This window comes from Brienomyrus brachyistius, unplaced genomic scaffold, assembly GCF_023856365.1.
Source record: "Brienomyrus brachyistius isolate T26 unplaced genomic scaffold, BBRACH_0.4 scaffold65, whole genome shotgun sequence".
Taxonomy (NCBI): domain Eukaryota; kingdom Metazoa; phylum Chordata; class Actinopteri; order Osteoglossiformes; family Mormyridae; genus Brienomyrus; species Brienomyrus brachyistius.
The window spans coordinates 493,032-512,525 of NW_026042340.1; the positions used below are offsets into that span (position 1 = coordinate 493,032).

The following is a 19,494-nucleotide window of genomic DNA, read 5'->3' on the forward strand; positions in this document are numbered from 1 at the left end:
CCCCACTGTAAAAGGTCTGCTTACGCCCCTGTCAGATAGAAGGGGCAGGTGCCCAGGCACCCTTGCCACCCCCACTCCACTGTAAAAGGTCTGCTTACCCCCCCCGTCGGACAGAAGGTGCAGCTGCTCAGGCCCCCTTGCCACCCCCACCCCTCTGTAATAAGTCTGCTTACGACCCTGTCTGATAGAAAGGGCAGGTGCCCAGACCCCCTTGCCACCCCCACCCCTCTGTAAAAGGTCTGCTTACGACCCCGTCGGACAGAAGGGGCAGGTGCCCAGGCACCCTTGCCACCCCCACCCCTCTGTAAAAGGTCTGCTTACGTCCCCCATCGGACAGAAGGGGCAGGTGCCCAGGCCCCCTTGCCACCCCCACCCCACTGTGAAATGTTTGCTTACGTCCCCGTCGGACAGAAGGGGCAGGTGCCCAGGCAGCCTTGCCACCCTCACCCCACTGTGAAATGTTTGCTTATGTCCCCGTCGGACAGAAGGGGCAGGTGCCCAGACACCCTTGCCACCCCCACCCCTCTGTAAAAGGTCTGCTTACGACCCCGTCGGACAGAAGGGTCCGGTGCCCAGGCCCCCTTGCCACCCTCACCCCACTGTGAAATGTTTGCTTACGTCCCCGTCGGACAGAAGGGGCAGGTGCCCAGGCAGCCTTGCCACCCTCACCCCACTGTGAAATGTTTGCTTACGTCCCCGTCGGACAGAAGGGGCAGGTGCCCAGGCAGCCTTGCCTCCCCCACCCCACTGTGAAATATTTGCTTACGTCCCCCGTCGGACAGAAGAGTCCGGTGCCCAGGCCCCCTTGCCACCCCCACCCCTATGTAAAAGGTCTGCTTACGTCCCCCGTCGGACAGAAGAGTCCGGTGCCCAGGCCCCCTTGCCACCCCCACCCCTATGTAAAAGGTCTGCTTACGTCCCCCATCAGACAGAAGGGGCAGGTGCCCAGGCCCCCTTGCCACCCCCACCCCTCTGAAAAAAGGTCTGCTTACGCCCCCATCAGAGAGAAGGGGCAGGTGCCCAGGCCCCCTTGCCACCCCCACCCCTCTGTAATAGGTCTTCTTACGTCCCCCATCGGACAGAAGGGGCAGGTGCCCAGGTCCCCTTGCCACCCCCACCCCTCTGTAATAGGTCTTCTTACGTCCCCCATCGGACAGAAGGGGCAGGTGCCCAGGTCCCCTTCCCACCCCCACCCCACTGAAAAAAGGTCTGCTTACGCCCCCATCAGAGAGAAGGGGCAGGTGCCCAGGCCCCCTTGCCACCCCCACCCCTCTGTAATAGGTCTGCTTACACCCCCGTCGGACAGAAGAGTCCGGTGCCCAGGCCTCCTTGCCCCCCCACCCCTTTGTAAAAGGTTTGCTTACACCGCCTTCGAACATAAGTAGCAGGTGGCCCCCCACCCCACTGTAAAAGGTTGGCTTACGCCCCTGTCAGATAGAAGGGGCAGGTACCCAGGCCCCCTTGCCACCCCCACCCCACTGTAAAAGGTCTGTTTACGACACCTTCGGACAGAAGGGCCAGGTGCCCAGGCCCCCTTGCCACCCCCACCCCACTGTAAAAGGTCTGTTTACGCCCCCGTCGGACAGAAGGGGCAGATGCCCAGGCCCCCTTGCCAGCCCCACCCCACTGTGAAGGGTCTGCTTACGCCCCCGTCGGACAGAAGGGGCAGATGCCCAGGCACTCTTGCCACCCCCACTCCACTGTAAAAGGTCTGCTTACCCCCCCGTCGGACAGAAGGGGCAGGTGCCCAGGCCCCCTTGCCACCCCCACCCCACTGTAAAAGGTCTGCTTACCCCCCCCGTCGGACAGAAGGTGCAGCTGCTCAGGCCCCCTTGCCACCCCCACCCCTCTGTAAAAGGTCTGCTTACGACCCCGTCGGACAGAAGGGGCAGATGCCCAGGCACTCTTGCCACCCCCACTCCACTGTAAAAGGTCTGCTTACCCCCCCGTCGGACAGAAGGGGCAGGTGCCCAGGCCCCCTTGCCACCCCCACCCCACTGTAAAAGGTCTGCTTACGCCCCTGTCAGATAGAAGGGGCAGGTGCCCAGGCACCCTTGCCACCCCCACTCCACTGTAAAAGGTCTGCTTACCCCCCCGTCGGACAGAAGGGCCAGGTGCCCAGGCCCCCTTGCCACCCCCACCCCACTGTAAAAGGTCTGCTTACGCCCCTGTCAGATAGAAGGGGCAGGTGCCCAGGCCCCCTTGCCACCCCCACCCCTCTGTAATAAGTCTGCTTACGACCCTGTCTGATAGAAAGGGCAGGTGCCCAGACCCCCTTGCCACCCCCACCCCTCTGTAAAAGGTCTGCTTACGACCCCGTCGGACAGAAGGGGCAGGTGCCCAGGCACCCTTGCCACCCCCACCCCTCTGTAATAGGTCTGCTTACACCCCCGTCGGACAGAAGGGTCCGGTGCCCAGGCCCCCTTGCCACCCCCACCCCTCTGTAAAAGGTCTGCTTACGTCCCCCATCGGACAGAAGGGGCAGGTGCCCAGGCCCCCTTGCCACCCCCACCCCTCTGTAATAGGTCTGCTTACACCCCCGTCGGACAGAAGGGTCCGGTGCCCAGGCCCCCTTGCCACCCTCACCCCACTGTGAAATGTTTGCTTACGTCCCCGTCGGACAGAAGGGGCAGGTGCCCAGGCAGCCTTGCCACCCTCACCCCACTGTGAAATGTTTGCTTACGTCCCCGTCGGACAGAAGGGTCCGGTGCCCAGGCCCCCTTGCTACCCTCACCCCTCTGTAAAAGGTCTGCTTACGTCCCCCGTCGGACAGAAGAGTCCGGTGCCCAGGCCCCCTTGCCACCCCCACCCCTATGTAAAAGGTCTGCTTACGTCCCCCATCAGACAGAAGGGGCAGGTGCCCAGGCCCCCTTGCCACCCCCACCCCTATGTAAAAGGTCTGCTTACGTCCCCCATCAGACAGAAGGGGCAGGTTCCCAGGCCCCCTTGCCACCCCCACCCCATTATGAAACGTCTGTTTATGGCACCGTCTGATAGAAGGGGCAGGTTCCCAGGCCCCCTTGCCACCCCCACCCCACTCTCATAGCTCTGCTCATGCCCCCATCGGACAGAAGGGTCAGGTGCCCAGGACCCCTTTGCCTCCCCATCCGACAGTGAAATGTTTGCTTACGCCCCCGTCGGACAGAAGGGGCAGGTGCCCAGGCCCCCTTGCCACCCCCACCCCACTGCAATAGGTCTGCTTACGCCCCCGTCTAATAGAAGGGGCAGGTGCCCAGGCCCCCTTGCCACCCCCACCCCTCTGTAATAGGTCTGCTTACACCCCCGTCAGACAGAAGAGTCCGGTGTCCAGGCCCCCTTGCCACCCCCACCCCTCTGTAAAAGGTCTGCTTACGTCCCCCATCGGACAGAAGGGGCAGGTGCCCAGGCCCCCTTGCCACCCCCACCCCACTGTGAAATGTTTGCTTACGTCCCCTTCGGACAGAAGGGGCAGGTGCCCAGGTCCCCTTCCCACCCCCACCCCACTGAAAAAAGGTCTGCTTACGCCCCCATCAGACAGAAGGGGCAGGTGCCCAGGCCCCCTTGCCACCCCCACCCCTATGTAAAAGGTCTGCTTACGTCCCCCATCAGACAGAAGGGGCAGGTTCCCAGGCCCCCTTGCCACCCCCACCCCTCTGTAATAGGTCTGCTTACACCCCCATCGGACAGAAGGGGCAGGTGCCCAGGCCCCCTTGCCACCCCCACCCCTCTGTAATAGGTCTGCTTACACCCCCGTCGGACAGAAGAGTCCGGTGCCCAGGCCCCCTTGCCACCCCCACCCATCTGTAATAGGTCTGCTTACACCCCCGTCGGACAGAAGAGTCCGGTGCCCAGGCCCCCTTGCCACCCCCACCCCTCTGTAATAGGTCTGCTTACGCCCCCGTCGGACAGAAGGGGCAGGTGCCCAGGCCTCCTTGCCCCCCCACCCCGTTGTAAAAGGTTTGCTTACACCGCCTTCGAACATAAGTAGCAGGTGGCCCCCCACCCCACTGTAAAAGGTTGGCTTACGCCCCTCTCTGAAAAAATACGCAGGTGTTCAGGCACCCTTACCCCCCCCCACGTTTCTGACGCAGATAGATACTGTCCATTGCCCCCTCCCATCCCCGACCAGCAAAAGCCATTAAATCTATCTTCATGCATTATTATTATTAACAGACATGTAAGAATATACACAGCCATCCATTAACAATTCACCATTGAATTTATTATCTATTGCAGATTTACATTCTCTACAGTGACTGCAGTCAGTTATAATGTCTCTCTATCAAGCTGATTTCTTACATCCACTGGACGCGTCAATTCTCGGAACAAGCGATCCTTCCGGAAACAATGTGTACTTTTCAGGGAGGCCACTAGGTGGAGACAAAACATACATTACTAAATATATGAGGTTCAGAATTAAATTATAAGGAAGGGGATCTATGCGCGATATTTATAAAATACCATGATGACTCCATTTTAACGGGACACTTCTATTTATTCCAGTTTGTAATTAGCAGTCATTTACGTTCTTTCATAATAAAAAATCAAGAATTTTATGAGCTATAAATCATCCATATATTTTGCAGGAACAGAAATCGCGCCGCTGAAGTTCAGCACTTCCCCGTTCGAGATAAACGTGATGTTGCCGTTTCCTGCCGGCGACCCTTAAAAATCCATGACAGCAGCAGTTAGGTGCAGTGTGTGCAGCGGCCATATTTACGGACAAAATCAAGCTGATCACTAAGACGTTTTTTGTGGTTAATTAATCCATAATTAACAGCATAATGCTACATTATTTGTACCCCTCAGGTAAAGTGTTACCGATGAGAGGACACTTTGAGAGTCAGTAAATAACATTTTCTCCTGCCTTTACTCCATGCCTAAATCAGACCTAGACATTTTTGAGTAGATTACCAGGTACACTTACTGCACACAATATGAAGACAATGTAAGTGAACCGAAATCTCCATGCAATGAATTAGCATCCTGTGAGTATCAAGTGCTGCACCCCATACATTAGCAATGGGCATCAGATCACTGTATTCAACAGGGTGAGGGGTTATTCAGAAAGGACGAGTGTATTATTATAAGACAGATTGATAAATCAACATGTGTAAGCCATTATTACTGTACAGATGAAGCCTTGAATTTTCCCGTTTCCATGATGGGGCCTTGGCTGGTACCTGGCTGGTCCATGGCTGGTACCTGGCTGGTCCCTGGCTGGTCCATGACTGGCCCCTGCTGGGTCCTGGGTGGGACCTTGACTGTAATGAGATCCCCCCACGATGATGTAATGAACAAGCGGGCCGGCATGATCCGCCCCTTACCTCTCTGTGTGTAAAGTACTTGCAATGATTTATCCATCCACCAGGGGGAGCAGTGATTATGAAAGCTGAAGTGACTTACCTGGAATCAGGTATTGTAACTCCACTGCAGAAAATGAAAATCTTAGCAAGTATAATTTCTTGTATTTAGACAAAATTCCAATTTCATTAATAAACTGACTACACTGCAATAAATGGTCTGTGAAATTTAAGAAATTGTTTCTGTTGGTAACCGGAGATCATCCACCCTGTCACTCAGCACTGGCTCACCACAGGGATGTGGGCTGAGCCGTCTGCTGTTCACCATCTACACCAGTGACTGCATCCCCACGCATCCCTGCCACACCATAATCAAATTTGCAGATGACATCACCCTGGTTGGACCGATCACTAACGATGATGACAGCGTCTGACAGAATGGTGTGACTACAACAACCTAACCCTCAACACTAGGAAAACCAAGGAAGTGGTCATGGACTTCCGTAAGCCAAAAGCTGACCCCCCCCCCTACATAAAAGGTGACTGCGTGGAGAAGGTGTCCTCCTTCAAGTTCCTCAGGACTTACATGTCCGAGGACCTGTCATGGACCACAAACACAACCGCCCTGGTGCAGAAAGCCCAGCAGCGCCTCCATTTCCTGAGGGTCCTGAGATGGAACAGGCTGCAGACCGACCTGCTGGTGTCCTTCTACCGAGCCACGATCGAGAGTGTGCTGATCCATGCCATCCCCGTGTGGCACGCTGGGTGTACAGTAGCCAATAAGAAGAGACTCCAGAGGGTCACCAGTACAGCAGAGAAGGTGATTGGCTGCCCACTCCCCTCCTTGGATTCCATTGCCAGCTCTAGAAGTCTCTCTAGCCTCTCCAAGGTCCGAGCTTTCCTCAGGGTCTGCGGAACTTACTGCAGGCAGCTATCTCAAAGCGATGTCACACAGTATTCAAAACAATCTCTTCTTGCCTAAGGCCTAAGACATAACAGACCCAATATGCCTCCCTCCCAGGCTATCAATGTCCAATTTTACTTCCACATGAGTTTTGCAAAAAGGGTGACTGAGATCTGCAAATTGTGTCTAACTAGGTGCGTTTTGCCAATTTGAGTGATTGATTCAATAAATAACTTTTGGCAATTGGCAGTTTTATTCCCAAAATGATTTTTAATATGTCAGCAATTCAGAAAAACTGTAAAATATTTCACTAAAAAACATTTATCCCAAAGTGCTACAAATGCTTTTATTCAGCACAAACTCAGCACCAATAATCTGAGATCATTTAGAATGTGATTATTCAGTTTTTTTTTGTTAAAATCTACTTTAAACGTACACTTTTCAAAAACCTATTTTCAGTGGTGCTGACAAATTGTAAAAAATCATATTATAAACATTTCAAGCCAAGACTTTTGAGCTCTGAAGCTTACAGACATAGGGGCTGGCTACACAAAGGTGAATGAGACATTCAAAGAATTGTATGAGGTTTGATTACTAAAGTGTTACAACTTTGAAGTGACTTTGGAGTCACCAGACCTTTGCATACTGTCAATGGCCCATCAGTCTGGAATGTCTGTCACTGCTCCTCACACTAATCAGTTTGGAAAGGCAGTGTGAGTTTTAGTTTTTTCAATTGCTAAGACAGATACTGCAATACTGAAGTTGCTTTCTCCAAACACTTCATACAGTCACCACAACATTAGCTTATGTGGACTAAACTGAAGCATTTCGCTTTGCTTTCATACAAAATGCAATCGATGACTAAATGTTTCAAAAGTCATGGATTCCTGTCTCACTCACAACATTATATTTTCAGAGGCCATTTTGCACATAAGTACATACTGACCTTAAAACTGCTAATAAAACAGTCAAAACTGAAATATGTCATTTTGATAAATTACTAACAAGACTATCAAGACAAATAGATTGTAAAAACCACATAATACAAACAAATTATGTCAATTGACACAAGATCAAACAATGAATGCTGTATGTAAGATATTCCTCCAGAGCGATGCCGAAGATAGATCAGACGTGTGGAGAGATACTACCCTAGATTCTACTCTGTCTTAGCAATTAAAAAAAACTGTAAGAAAACACACAATACTAGCCTTTTTACAGCTTATAACATGCAACAGATTAAACGTTGATGTATAAAATGTTCAGTCACATTATATTACAGGAATAATACAAAACAATAAATTGGCAGCCAAAGTTCTGGTGAAAGTAGCTGAATAGTAACGGTTACCTTCCGCAGTTTGGTTCAGTGGTACCTTCTGGATAATGTTCTCCAGGTGTTCCTGAAATGGTGATGCACCAATGTCAACCAAACATTAAAAATAAGGGAAATAAATGTGTCATTGCTGTTCTAAGATCATTTGTTCATGCCTCCAATGTTGGTTTAAGTGTACAACTACTGTAACATCACATTCATGTGTAAATTTAAGCACAAGCTGTGAAGTGTTTAACTGATTATAGCAAAATTATAAAGGTGCCTCTGCTACATCTTCAGGTTTGACCATGTATTTCCCCAGAGACACGTCGTCAATTAATGCCAGCATCGTTTGAATGTTATGGGAATGTTTTTCCACATTTGCTGCAGCATAGGGACTAGAGATGACAACTGTCACCCTTAAGACCATCTCCTCAAGCTCTGGTATTGTGCTTGCTGTTGTCAGCAGGCCGAAGCCATATTGCTTTGGAAGGCTGTTGAGTATGGAAGATTATAAGCACAAAAATTCAAATGGCAATTCATTTTGCAATTGTCAATTCAATATTCAACAAGAGCATGCATTTGTCATTTCAATATTTAATCTGTGCATGTAATTTGAAAATACATTTTGCAATCGGCAATTCAATGTGCAAAGTGCTTATGCAATCCTTAATTCATTTAATAATGTTTTGAATAAAAAATAGAATGACAATTCACTGAATTGCATTTCGTTTTGCCATGGGCTTTTTGCCTCTTTATTCAAATGGCAATTCATTTGGCAATTGTCAATTCAATATTCAATCAGAGCATGCATTTGTCATTTCAATATTTAATCTGTGCGTGTAATTTGAAAATACATTTTGCAATCGGCAATTCAATGTGCAAAGTGCTTATGCAATCCTTAATTCATTTCATAATGTTTTGAATAAAAAATTGAATGACAATTCACTGAATTGCATTTCGTTTTGCCATGGGCTTTTTGCCTCTTTATTCAAATGGCAATGGCGTCCCCGGGAATTGCATTGCATGTTGGGGAGAAAACTCAATTTGCAATTCCCAACTGTCAGACCGCTCATCAAGGTGGACCTTCATTAACGACGTCACTTCCTTGTTTAGGGCCTCGCTACCATTGATTTGTTCGTTTAGTTAGAATGAGTAAACCCCCTTTATCTTCTTTATTATTATTATTTTTTTTTTATTATTATTTATTATTTTTATTATTTGTAATAATTATAACTAGTTGCACTTTTCCTTATTTGATTGTAACATGCTGATTATATCATTGCAATAACATGCTTTTACCACAGGAGGTGTGATATATTGTTATGTAGACTTTTATAAGTAACTGTTTGTTTGAGTTTGTAATTGTTTTGCTCTAAATAAAGTTCTTTAAAACGTAAAAAAAAAAAGTTAGAATGAGTAATGGCGGCAGAAGAGCTTGCAGTAAATATTTCTGTCTTAGCAGATGACATGGAAATTAATCGGGTATCAGCAGTAGATGCGTTTGATAGGTTGTTTGTGTTGTCACAGAGGGTAGAGGAACTTACAATCTTAACTGGACTTGATACGAGAAGGGTGCAAACTAATGTAGCTCAGGCGTTACATCAAGTCACGCAGTTGGTTACCCTCTGTGACAACACAAACAACCTATCAAACGCATCTACTGCTGATACCCGATTAATTTCCATGTCATCTGCTAAGGCAGAAATATTTGCTGCAAGCTCTTCTGCCGCCATTACTCATTCTAACTAAACGAACAAATCAATGGTAGCGAGGCCCTAAACAAGGAAGTGACGTCGTTAATGAAGGTCCACCTTGATGAGCGGTCTGACAGTTGGGAATTGCAAATTGAGTTTTCTCCCCAACATGCAATGCAATTCCCGGGGACGCCATTGCCATTTGAATAAAGAGGCAAAAAGCCCATGGCAAAACGAAATGCAATTCAGTGAATTGTCATTCAATTTTTTATTCAAAACATTATGAAATGAATTAAGGATTGCATAAGCACTTTGCACATTGAATTGCCGATTGCAAAATGTATTTTCAAATTACACGCACAGATTAAATATTGAAATGACAAATGCATGCTCTGATTGAATATTGAATTGACAATTGCCAAATGAATTGCCATTTGAATAAAGAGGCAAAAAGCCCATGGCAAAACGAAATGCAATTCAATGAATTGTCATTCAATTTTTTATTCAAAACATTATGAAATGAATTAAGGATTGCATAAGCACTTTGCACATTGAATTGCCGATTGCAAAATGTATTTTCAAATTACATGCACAGATTAAATATTGAAATGACAAATGCATGCTCTTGTTGAATATTGAATTGACAATTGCAAAATGAATTGCCATTTGAATTTTTGTGCTTATAATCTTCCATAGTTGAGACGGATGATAGCACATGTAAAACTCTTAAAAGTTATATTAAAATCTAATGTACTTTAACACAATACTTTAACACAACATTAATTTAATAAGAACACACTGTTTTTTGGAGAGAGACTTGGCGTTTATCATTATATGACTCAGGTCGTGATGCAGAATTGTAACTGAACAGTCTTTCATGGTGGCTTTTCCAGTGATGATTCAGTAGTAAGCAGATAAGATGTTACTGAGGTTGGAGTTGACAAATGTGTTTGCTGTGGCCTGCAACAGCACCAGTGATCCATCTCAGGCATCATTTTTGGATGCACAAATCTTCCATATAACTTTCTGTGATCTGTGTGAAATGAGCCAAGAATTATTGTACTGATGCTGTGATGTGGTCACAGGTGAGAAAGGTCCCGACTGGAAAAGCAGGCCACCCTTTTCGGGGGTCCCCCCCCCCCACAACAGGCTCGTACACATAGAATGGAGCTTTCGTCAGTTTTCCCCTCTTCACAATGCTGCCAGTTGCATCAATGTAGGCAATGTCCTCCTGACCGACTGTGAAGTACTTCCGAGCTTCTTCCTGACCAGAGCAAAACCCCTCTTGGATGAAGGATCACCTTCTGCAGAACATCCACTGGACACTGGGTCTTCTTTTCCACCATTATGCTGAGACTGACAGCTTCATGTTGATGATACCGTGTTTGTCTTTTGGAATTCCAGGATAATGTTTTGAACAGATGGCCTAGGACACTCATCACGGTTTCTAGAGTCAAACACTTCAGGGCAGAGTTTGTGTAAACTTTCCAAATATAGAGACCTTGGGAGCTTCGTCTCCAGACTTTTGCCCAGTCGTTCCTGCTCTGATGTACCGATGCCTTAGTTCTTCTCGGGATTGTCGTGCAACACCACCATGGAACTCTACCACGGCCTTTAGCTCCTGACTTTGCAGAACTACTTTGCAGGTAACTGACCAGTCGCTGAACGTCACATTTGAACAGCGGTGCAGGTCCTCCTGAATGGATACTTTTCACACTATGAGGAATGAAGCCAAAGCTGCAGCATGGATGAACTGAACAGATGCCAGCAGAAATAACATTTGTCCAATTCCAGCCCAATAAAATGTCTTCTGGGCTGATTTTCCCCCAAATCCTTCCATATAGAACATTGAGAGTTCTAATAACTCTCACCAAATACAAATTTAGACATTTAATTCTTGTAACTTGTGATCGTTACAGGCACATAGCACTTGTTCTGTTGTTGATTGCAGTGATGAATGCCATGATGACATATAAACAAACATCTAGCTAGTGTCTGTGAAGTTCTTATGGATAATAGTCTTTTCTGGTTGGAGCGGCCAATTCTTCTTGATGGGTGTGGGTTATTTGTTGAATGAAACACTTGATACTGTGGACGCATAGATAGCACACCAGTAGGAAAAACAACAGCAGAATTGCTATTTCCTTGATCCACAGCCAGGGTTTCCCTAACATGTTTCCGAACCATGAAGGATTATCTTCAGTCATCTTCTGTATTTTCGTTATAAGTACGGCAATCTTGATCATGTTGATGGATGACTGAAGATCTCGTATTTGATACTCTGCGTTGTGTATTTTTTTTCTCTACTGTGACAGTTGGCTCGGTAGTGAGTCTAGTTGTCTGTCAGAAGTTGTGGCTTCCTTTGTAGGTGACGAGGTCAGCGTGTATGGGTCTCGGGACATCCATCAAGTGGTATCTGCACAGAGTAAGAAAGAAAACAAAGGACGACAAAGCAGTATCTGTTGTAAAATACTTCAAACCCTCGGGTGGCATCCTCTGTTCAATCTGTGTCTGCTATTGTTGTTGCTTCTTTCCCTGTTTCTTAATTCCCGTGACACCTAAAGAACAGTGAGGTAAGGATGGACTAATGAATGGGGAAGGCCTATGAGGGAGTCTTCACCACAGGGTTTGGCCCCCGATGCCTGTTGTATTCGGTTCTTCCCTGGGCTCCTCACTGGTCCGTGTGTCCTATCCTATCCCTGCAGGTGGGGGAACAACTTTACAATGTGACACGTGAGTCCAAGTTTTCCTTCCCTGACACCACACTGCAGCTGCTGTAATTAACATCACTTGATGTGGCCCGTGCCACTTAGGCTCTAATGGCTTGTTCCTAAATGATTTTATCATGACCCACTGACCTGGGATGATTGTGTGTCCACCTTCTAGTGGAGTCTGCCAACACGACTCAATTCTCTCTCTGGCACTTTGCACTGCCTTTGTGAGGTTTTCACAGTAAGCAATCAGGGCATCTGAAGCAAAGTGTACATCAGCATTTCTAAGATCAATCACACCTGGCATTTGCATTGGGCGTCCAGTAATAATCTCATGAGGGCTCAGTCCTACTGATCTATTAGGTGATGCTCTCATACTACACAGTACCGCTGGCAGCGCTTCAACCCATGGTACTCCTTCCTGATGCATTTTTCTTAGCCTGGCTTTGATTGTCCTATTTGCTCGTTCAACCTGTCCTGATGCTTGTGGTCGGTATGGGCAGTGAAGATTCCACTTAATCTTCAACATTTTAGACACTTCCCTGACTACCTGTCCTGTGAAGTGTGTTCCTTGATCTGAGTCGATGTAATCTGGTAATCCCCATCTGGGAATGAAATCAGTAACAAGACATTTAGCAGTATGTGCAGCTGTAGCACGTCCTGTTGGATAAGCTTCTATCCATCTTGAGAATTTGTCTATTACTACCAAGACGTCAGTTTTTCCTTTACAAGGAGGTAACGATATGTAATCAACTTGCAAGTGACGAAATGGTCCTGGTGGAGCTGGAGTATGTGTTGCTGCTGTAGTTACTGCTGGCACATCATTATTTTTCTGACATGTAACACATCTCTTGACTGTTTCGATGGCTACAATTCTGAATTTTGGATTCCACCATTGATTTGAGAACCTGTGATTCATCGTCGCTGGACCACTGTGACCCAAATTGTGGATTTGTTGAGCCAAATATGGCAGCAGTGATTCGGGAGCGACATACTTTCCCCCTTTGGTCCAGCAGCCAGATGAATCCACTGTGGCTCCTTTGTCCAACCATGTCCATGCTTCATATAGAGGGACGTTTTTGTACCGATCAATGATTGATTCAGGAGGCAGAACGGTCTTCTGTGCTATACTACCTGAACACACTTGTACAGTTGCATAGAAACAAGCTTGTTTAGCAGCTACATCCGCAAGAGCATTACCTTTAGCTTCCATTGTGTTAGTAGTGAGATGTGCTTTCACTTTGATCACAGCTAATTTCTTTGGAAGTTTCATAGCAAACATTAGATCTTTTACTAATCCCGCATGCTTAATGGGGGATCCAGCAGAAGTTAGAAACTGTCTACTCTGCCAAATGACACCAAAATCATGAATTACTCCAAAAGCATACCTGGAATCAGTGTAGATATTTGCAACTAACCCTGAAGCTAGCGTGCATGCTCTAGTTAAGGCTACTAGTTCTGCAGCTTGAGCTGAAAAATGATCTGGAAGACGACCTGAAGCTACCACTTCAGTGATGGAAGTTACTGCATAAGCTGCTCGTTTATGGCCTTCAATAACTTGAGCTGAACCATCAACAAACAACTCCAATTCTGCATTCTCTATAGGAGTTTCTGCTACTTCCCTTGTGGGAGTGCATGTAAGTGTAACACAGTCGTGAGTCATTTCTCCTTCATCCTCTAACACAACTTCAGTCATTGCAGACATCATACATGTAGATGGATTTGTAACTGACGCACGCTGTAAAACAATGTTCGGGGCTGTGAGGGTCGTTAACCAATTTCCCCAACGAGAAGAGGTGACAGAAGTGACTTTTGCTTGATTCATTAGTGCAGACACTGCATGAGGGCATCTTACATTTACGGTCTGTCCTAACACCATTCCTGATGAAGCTTGAAGAGCTAGATGAACTGCTTGCACGGCTCTAAGACATGGGCCCATACCTTGAGCGACTATATCAAGTTTACCAGAATAGTAATGAATTGGGCGTAAACTGCCCCCATGATCTTGCATTAGACATGCAGTCATAAAGCCTAAGTGTTCATGAACATAAAGCACAAAGGGCCTATCAGATTGTGCAATTCCTAAGGCGGGTGCTTGACATAATGCTCTCTTCAAAGCATTGAAAGCTTTGAGATGAATTTCATCCATACAAACAGTATCAGAATCTTTAGTCTGGCCTTTCAACAAGTCATAGAGCGGTTGAGCGATCACGGCATAGTCCTCAATCCAAGGTCTACAGTAACCAGCTGTTCCTAAAAATGATCTGAGTGTTTTAATGGTAGTAGGCGGAGGTATTGCTCTGACTGAAGCGGCTCGATCCTGTGTAATAGATCTATGCCCTGCGCCAATTGTTTGACCCAGAAAAGTGACTTGGTTTTTTGCAACTTGAGCTTTGTGAAGGCTGCATTTGTGTCCTTTTGCATGCAAATAGTCTAACAATGCTGCCAATTCAATTTGATGAACATCATGATCTGTTGAGGCAATCAAAATATCATCAACATATTGAATCATAGTGGATTGTTTGACTGGACACTCTGGGTCACACAAATCACGTCTGACAGCCTGATGGTATATGGTCGGAGAATTTTGAAAACCTTGTGGCAGACGAGTCCACTGGTATTGCATCAACTGTGAAAGCTAACCATGCCTGGCTGTCGGAGTGCAAAGGGATAGAAAAGAATCCATTAGACATATCAATTACTGAAAAAACTTTACAATCTAATGGTAAGCCATTACAAATGGTAGACGGATCTGCTACTAGGGGGGTGATTTTATCAATGTGTTTATTGGCTACTCTGTAGTCTATGGTCAGTCTCCATGTCCCATTGGCTTTCTTGATGGGCCATATGGGTGAGTTACAGGGACTGTTAGTTTTAACTAGCACACCTTGTTTCAGCAATTTTTCTACAATAGGTTTAACTCCCTGTAAAGCTTCTTTACTGATTGGATATTGTTTGGTAACAGGAGGTGGAGTTCCTGTTAATTTGACTGGTTCTACACCTGTCAGAAAACCACAATCATCCTTGTCTTTAGCCCAAATAGGATGATTCTGCAAGAAAGCATACTCAGGAGTGGCTGCATTATCAGTAGAAACTTGTGCTGAGGAAATTTTTATGCTAGCAGATTCTGAAGACATGTCTAAAGTTAGATGTACTTGTCTCAGTAGATCCATGCCTAGAATTGCACCTGTATTTAATGGAGCACATAGCAATTTTGTAGTCAAAGTTTTTGGGCCTAATTGTACTTCTATGGGCGGAGTTTCATACAAAACAGAATCTTCACCTATTACACCAGTTAAACACAGTTTAGTTTTCTTGTATGGGATGTTTAAATTTCTAGCCAATTTAGTAGGAATTACTGTAATTTCTGCACCTGTATCAAGCAAAAAGTCAATTTCTTTCTCTTGTAAGCTACCTTTCACAAAGATTCGTTTGTCATTGTGATGGATTACAGGGGAAAGGTAGCTACTCACAGCCCCAACAATTAGTTTTTTTCCTGTTCCTGTTGTGCCCTTAGAAGAGCCTGAGCAAGCTGTCCTAAAGTTTCAGTAGACAATGGCGGAACTACTTCAGGGTTGTAGGCAGGCTGAGAAGGAATAGAATTATGCATATGTGGCGTTACTGAGGGAGGAAGTAGCGAGGGAATACGGAAATGGACAAGCCGACTACGCCACTCTGGGAATTTCACCCAGAGAATTAGAATACCGGAGTTCAAAACCCACTCCAATATACAAGGACACAGATTCGTGATCACCATAGGGGAGACGCGAAGACCATAAACACTCCCTTTATTAGGCTGTTGGCTATTCACACTCCAAATAAAAACACAAAGAAACCAAAATCACAGCACAAATAATACAAATCAAATCATGTTTAAAACACTCCAATCACACGACAAAAGAGAAAACCCAAACCAGGGAGCTGTTATCGGGAGGGGAATGGGAGGCGTACAGTCAAACACTCTGAGGGGTCCCGCAGTACATGACGCACGTACATCCACCCAAGGGGTGGGCTAAAAGAAAGCAACGCGACCACGCAGCGCGGTATCGCCCGACACGGATCCTCACCGCCCAGCACCAAGCCTTCCCAACGACACCCCCCCAATTTACATTCAATCAATAAAACACATTAATACTTAAAACCAATTAAAACATGAAACAAAACATAAAACATCCGGGCAAAACAGCAGCAATTGTAGTGACTTAGTATCCCGTTGATGGTCTGGCTCACGTCGGTCCGGGACACTCCAAGTCGCGATCCACTACAAATACAAACACAGTATTAGGTATGCCCCTACTACCCAAACGTTGGTAAAAGGAGACGAGACATACCTGGCAGATTACACGCAGTAAGAGTTGGAAAACCTTAAAAGCGGAAGCAACCGCAAGCTGCTAGATTTACCAAGCCCTTGCAACTGTAAGGAAGATACCAAAGCACATTACAACCACCCATACAGCAAGCAAACGACCCCGTCCACTGATGCCCTACCTGCAGCGTTGGATATAGCCACAACTTCCGGAAAAGGAGATACTGGCGCACGGAGAGTCACGTCACGCTTACAAATCAGTCACACACGCAACCACAACCGGGTCCTATATACGCGTGCTGGCTGCAACAATTAAGCAATCAGGTTAATGAAATTACCATGCCCCAACCAGATCGCACCCTCCAGTTCCACCTCATTACACATAGTATTTCTTCTACCATCTTGCAACTTCTTCCGACACCTTTTCTCCCAATGTCCTAGTTTTCCACAGTAGTTACATTTGCTTTCTCTTTTAGGCCATCTATTGTCTTGATCTGTTGTGCTAAACGAAGCTGCTGCGACTTTCACCTTTGCCTTAACATCAGCATCCCTTTCAGATTGCAGCTAACCTGTCGAGATTACTTCTGAGAGTCATGGTAGACCAAGTTAGATCTAGGAATGGCAATGCTTTTCTATACTCGGCTATAAGGCCATCTGACCAGATGCGGACTAGGGGTCCCTTATCATCAAGCACACTTTCAGAATCCTCAACTATGCCACTGTAAGTTACAGCTGACTGACAAAACCGTTCAGTGTATTCATTTACAGATTCTTCTTTCTTCTGCACACAGTTAGTAATCCTGGACCAGTCTACCTTGGGTCCCATGATGTTCTTAAGAATTTTCAAGACACCCTCTCTCACATCACTTTTACTGGCATGTTGTAGTTCAGACGTAACAGCAGACTCAAAACGGTTGAATTCAGACTCAGTTAGAATTTGTGACATCAGCTGTGTGACTTCTTCTAATGACATGTTGTAGAGACGCATTTTACTGATCAAAGCTCTTCTAAATTCAGAAAAATTAGTGCGTGCTGAGGGTAAGCTCTGGGATAGTCTCTCTATATCCTTAGGTCCTATTGGTTTAGCAACAGTTTGGACTTCGACAACAGAAGAGTTGGGAGTAACACTTGCAATTCTGTCAATTCCCTGAGATCTCTTTCTAGCACCACATACATTCACTGAATCTACAGGCACATCAGTTACTGACTGACTGGCTACATCTGTGTCAAAGAAAGCTTGTAAGTCAGGATAGTTGTTATCAGACTGACTAACTTTATCTACATCAGTTCTTGCTAATGCTTGGTTGCGGTTCAGTTTCTTCGTCAAAGAGGATACCCTAGCACAGAGCTCCTGGATCTGTTCCTCTAGCTCTGAGATACGCTGAGACTGTTGTGTACTTAGCGTTAAACCAAATTCTCTATGACAGCAGATAATGCCTTTCACATTTTTCTTACGAATGCATGCTCCTAATATCTTTTTGCACTCATCTACAGACCAAGTCTTGTCAGGATGGATCTTATACTTATGAGTTAGTTCTTGTCTAACTTTCTCAGTTACTATTAGGTCCATCTGCACTCCTAACAGTGATTTGAATTCACTATCAGACCATGAAGGAGTCGCAAGACCACCTTTTTTAGTTGTGGGGATCAGACTAGCATTCTTCTTAAACATTTTTGGTAAATCTGTTTGTTACCACACAATCAAAAACACTAAAACTTCTCTGATCAACAGAGGCTTGATACGCTTGTTAAGACAAAAAACACTAAAACTTCTCTGATCAACAGAGGATAACACACAAATACTAGCACGTAAGGCTAATCTTCCCTGCCTGAACAGAGGATAACACACAAATATTAGCACGTAAGGCTAATCTTCCCTGCCTGAACAGAGGATAACACACAAATATTAGCACGTAAGGCTAACCTTCCCTGCCTGAACAGAGGATCACCATCTCTAAGCAGAAACTTTTAGAGGATACCTTAGTTAACTAAACCCTACAGCAGTATGTTAACTCTTCCCTGACGGCGCAGAGGATAACAAATTTGTACTGGTCTTAAAGGTTCTTTTGGATAGAGTGGAACTCACCAATCCTTGCTTATGTCACGTGGGTATTATGGGCATGTGGGTTTTGTTTATATCCTTGTGCCTTTGGTACGTCAGCCGGGATCGCGGGACTAATTAATTGCCTTGACAATTGCGGCGTTGGAACAATGGTTGGGATTGGTTGGGGAAAGTGAAGGGGGAGGATCGCATTACAGAAAAGGCACCCTGGAGGTTAGGACAACAGGCCCGGAGCAGAGACCCGGAGGAGAGACCGGAAAAAGGCGCACCAGGGAGTGGACAGCAGGAACCCGGAGGCGAGACCGGAAAAAGGCGCACCAGGGAAAGGACAGAAGAAACACCGGACGAGGCATCGGGAAAAAGACGCACCGGAGAGTGGACAGGGGAGCCGATACTGGAGAGCGGAGCACCCCGAGTGGCGATCGCGTCTCGAGACGCTCTGTCGGGGAAGGAGTCGCTGGGACGCCGGAGCGGGGGAGAGTAACTGGGCATTCCCCCCCCCCCCGCAGCGAGTTAAGTGAAAACTCTGTTCGCTTGGACAGAGCCAAATATCGGGTCGGCGTCGGATCTGGGGGCTGGTTTAGGCTAATGTAGTGGCGGGTGTTCGAAACCAGGTTATCAATCCTCCCTGTAGCGGATACCGTGATATGGTGTCGTTTGTAGTGGGTGTGTACGGGTGTTTCGATTTGTGTGTGTGATTATTGCGGTGCCCTGTGGGGGTGATAAGTGTGCGGTAGTGTGCCTTTGTCGCGATACCCTCGGTATCCCTATACGGCGATTGTGGGTCGTGCTGTGGTAGAATCTGTTTGCTCGCCTTGTGTTTGTCACCCTTATAGGCTGGGGCGGACGGAACCGGGCTTGTGGGGATCATCTGTTGCACGGACGTCGCCTGGCCCCGCTGATCTGACAGTGGGCCCTGAACGGACCAAATTTTTATGACGTTTTTGTATGCCATCGGCTAGCCTTGGCGTTTTAAAGTGTGTTTTTACTCTTGTTGTAAAATAAATTGGTGAAATACCAACCCTTGGGTGTTTGGGTGTCTGTGGAGCGACTCATACCAGCACAACCAGTTGGAACCAAATTGGAGGGTCCTGGTGCCCTATGGTAACATCAGGTGGCGTAGTCGGCAGGATATTACTGGTTCGTGCTGGGTGAGTGGAGTCCATATACCCCACACCTATGATGGAGGCCTCTGGCCAACCGCGTTCAGGAGCTGCTCA

General features: G+C 46.6%; 2 protein-coding genes across 3 annotated transcripts in view; one reads left to right on the plus strand and one right to left on the minus strand.

Annotated features, from left to right (window-relative positions):
- Positions 1-19,494, plus strand: part of LOC125725331 (NACHT, LRR and PYD domains-containing protein 12-like) — a 322,258-nt gene that overhangs the window by 76,523 nt on the left and 226,241 nt on the right. The gene's annotated exons all lie outside the window — the stretch shown is intronic.
- On the minus strand, positions 15,678-18,099 carry LOC125725341 (uncharacterized). Its single transcript, XM_049002205.1, has 2 exons — positions 16,395-18,099; positions 15,678-16,167 (listed from the first exon to the last, which is right to left on the minus strand). The coding sequence occupies exon 1, from the start codon at positions 17,882-17,884 to the stop codon at positions 16,766-16,768; it is 1,119 nt and encodes a 372-aa protein (XP_048858162.1). The 5' UTR covers positions 17,885-18,099; the 3' UTR covers positions 15,678-16,167; positions 16,395-16,765.

Bases quoted from the DNA above. Each gene is read 5' to 3' on its own strand.
- LOC125725341 (XM_049002205.1), bottom strand. From the start codon at position 17,884: ATGTTTAAGAAGAATGCTAGTCTGATCCCCACAACTAAAAAAGGTGGT.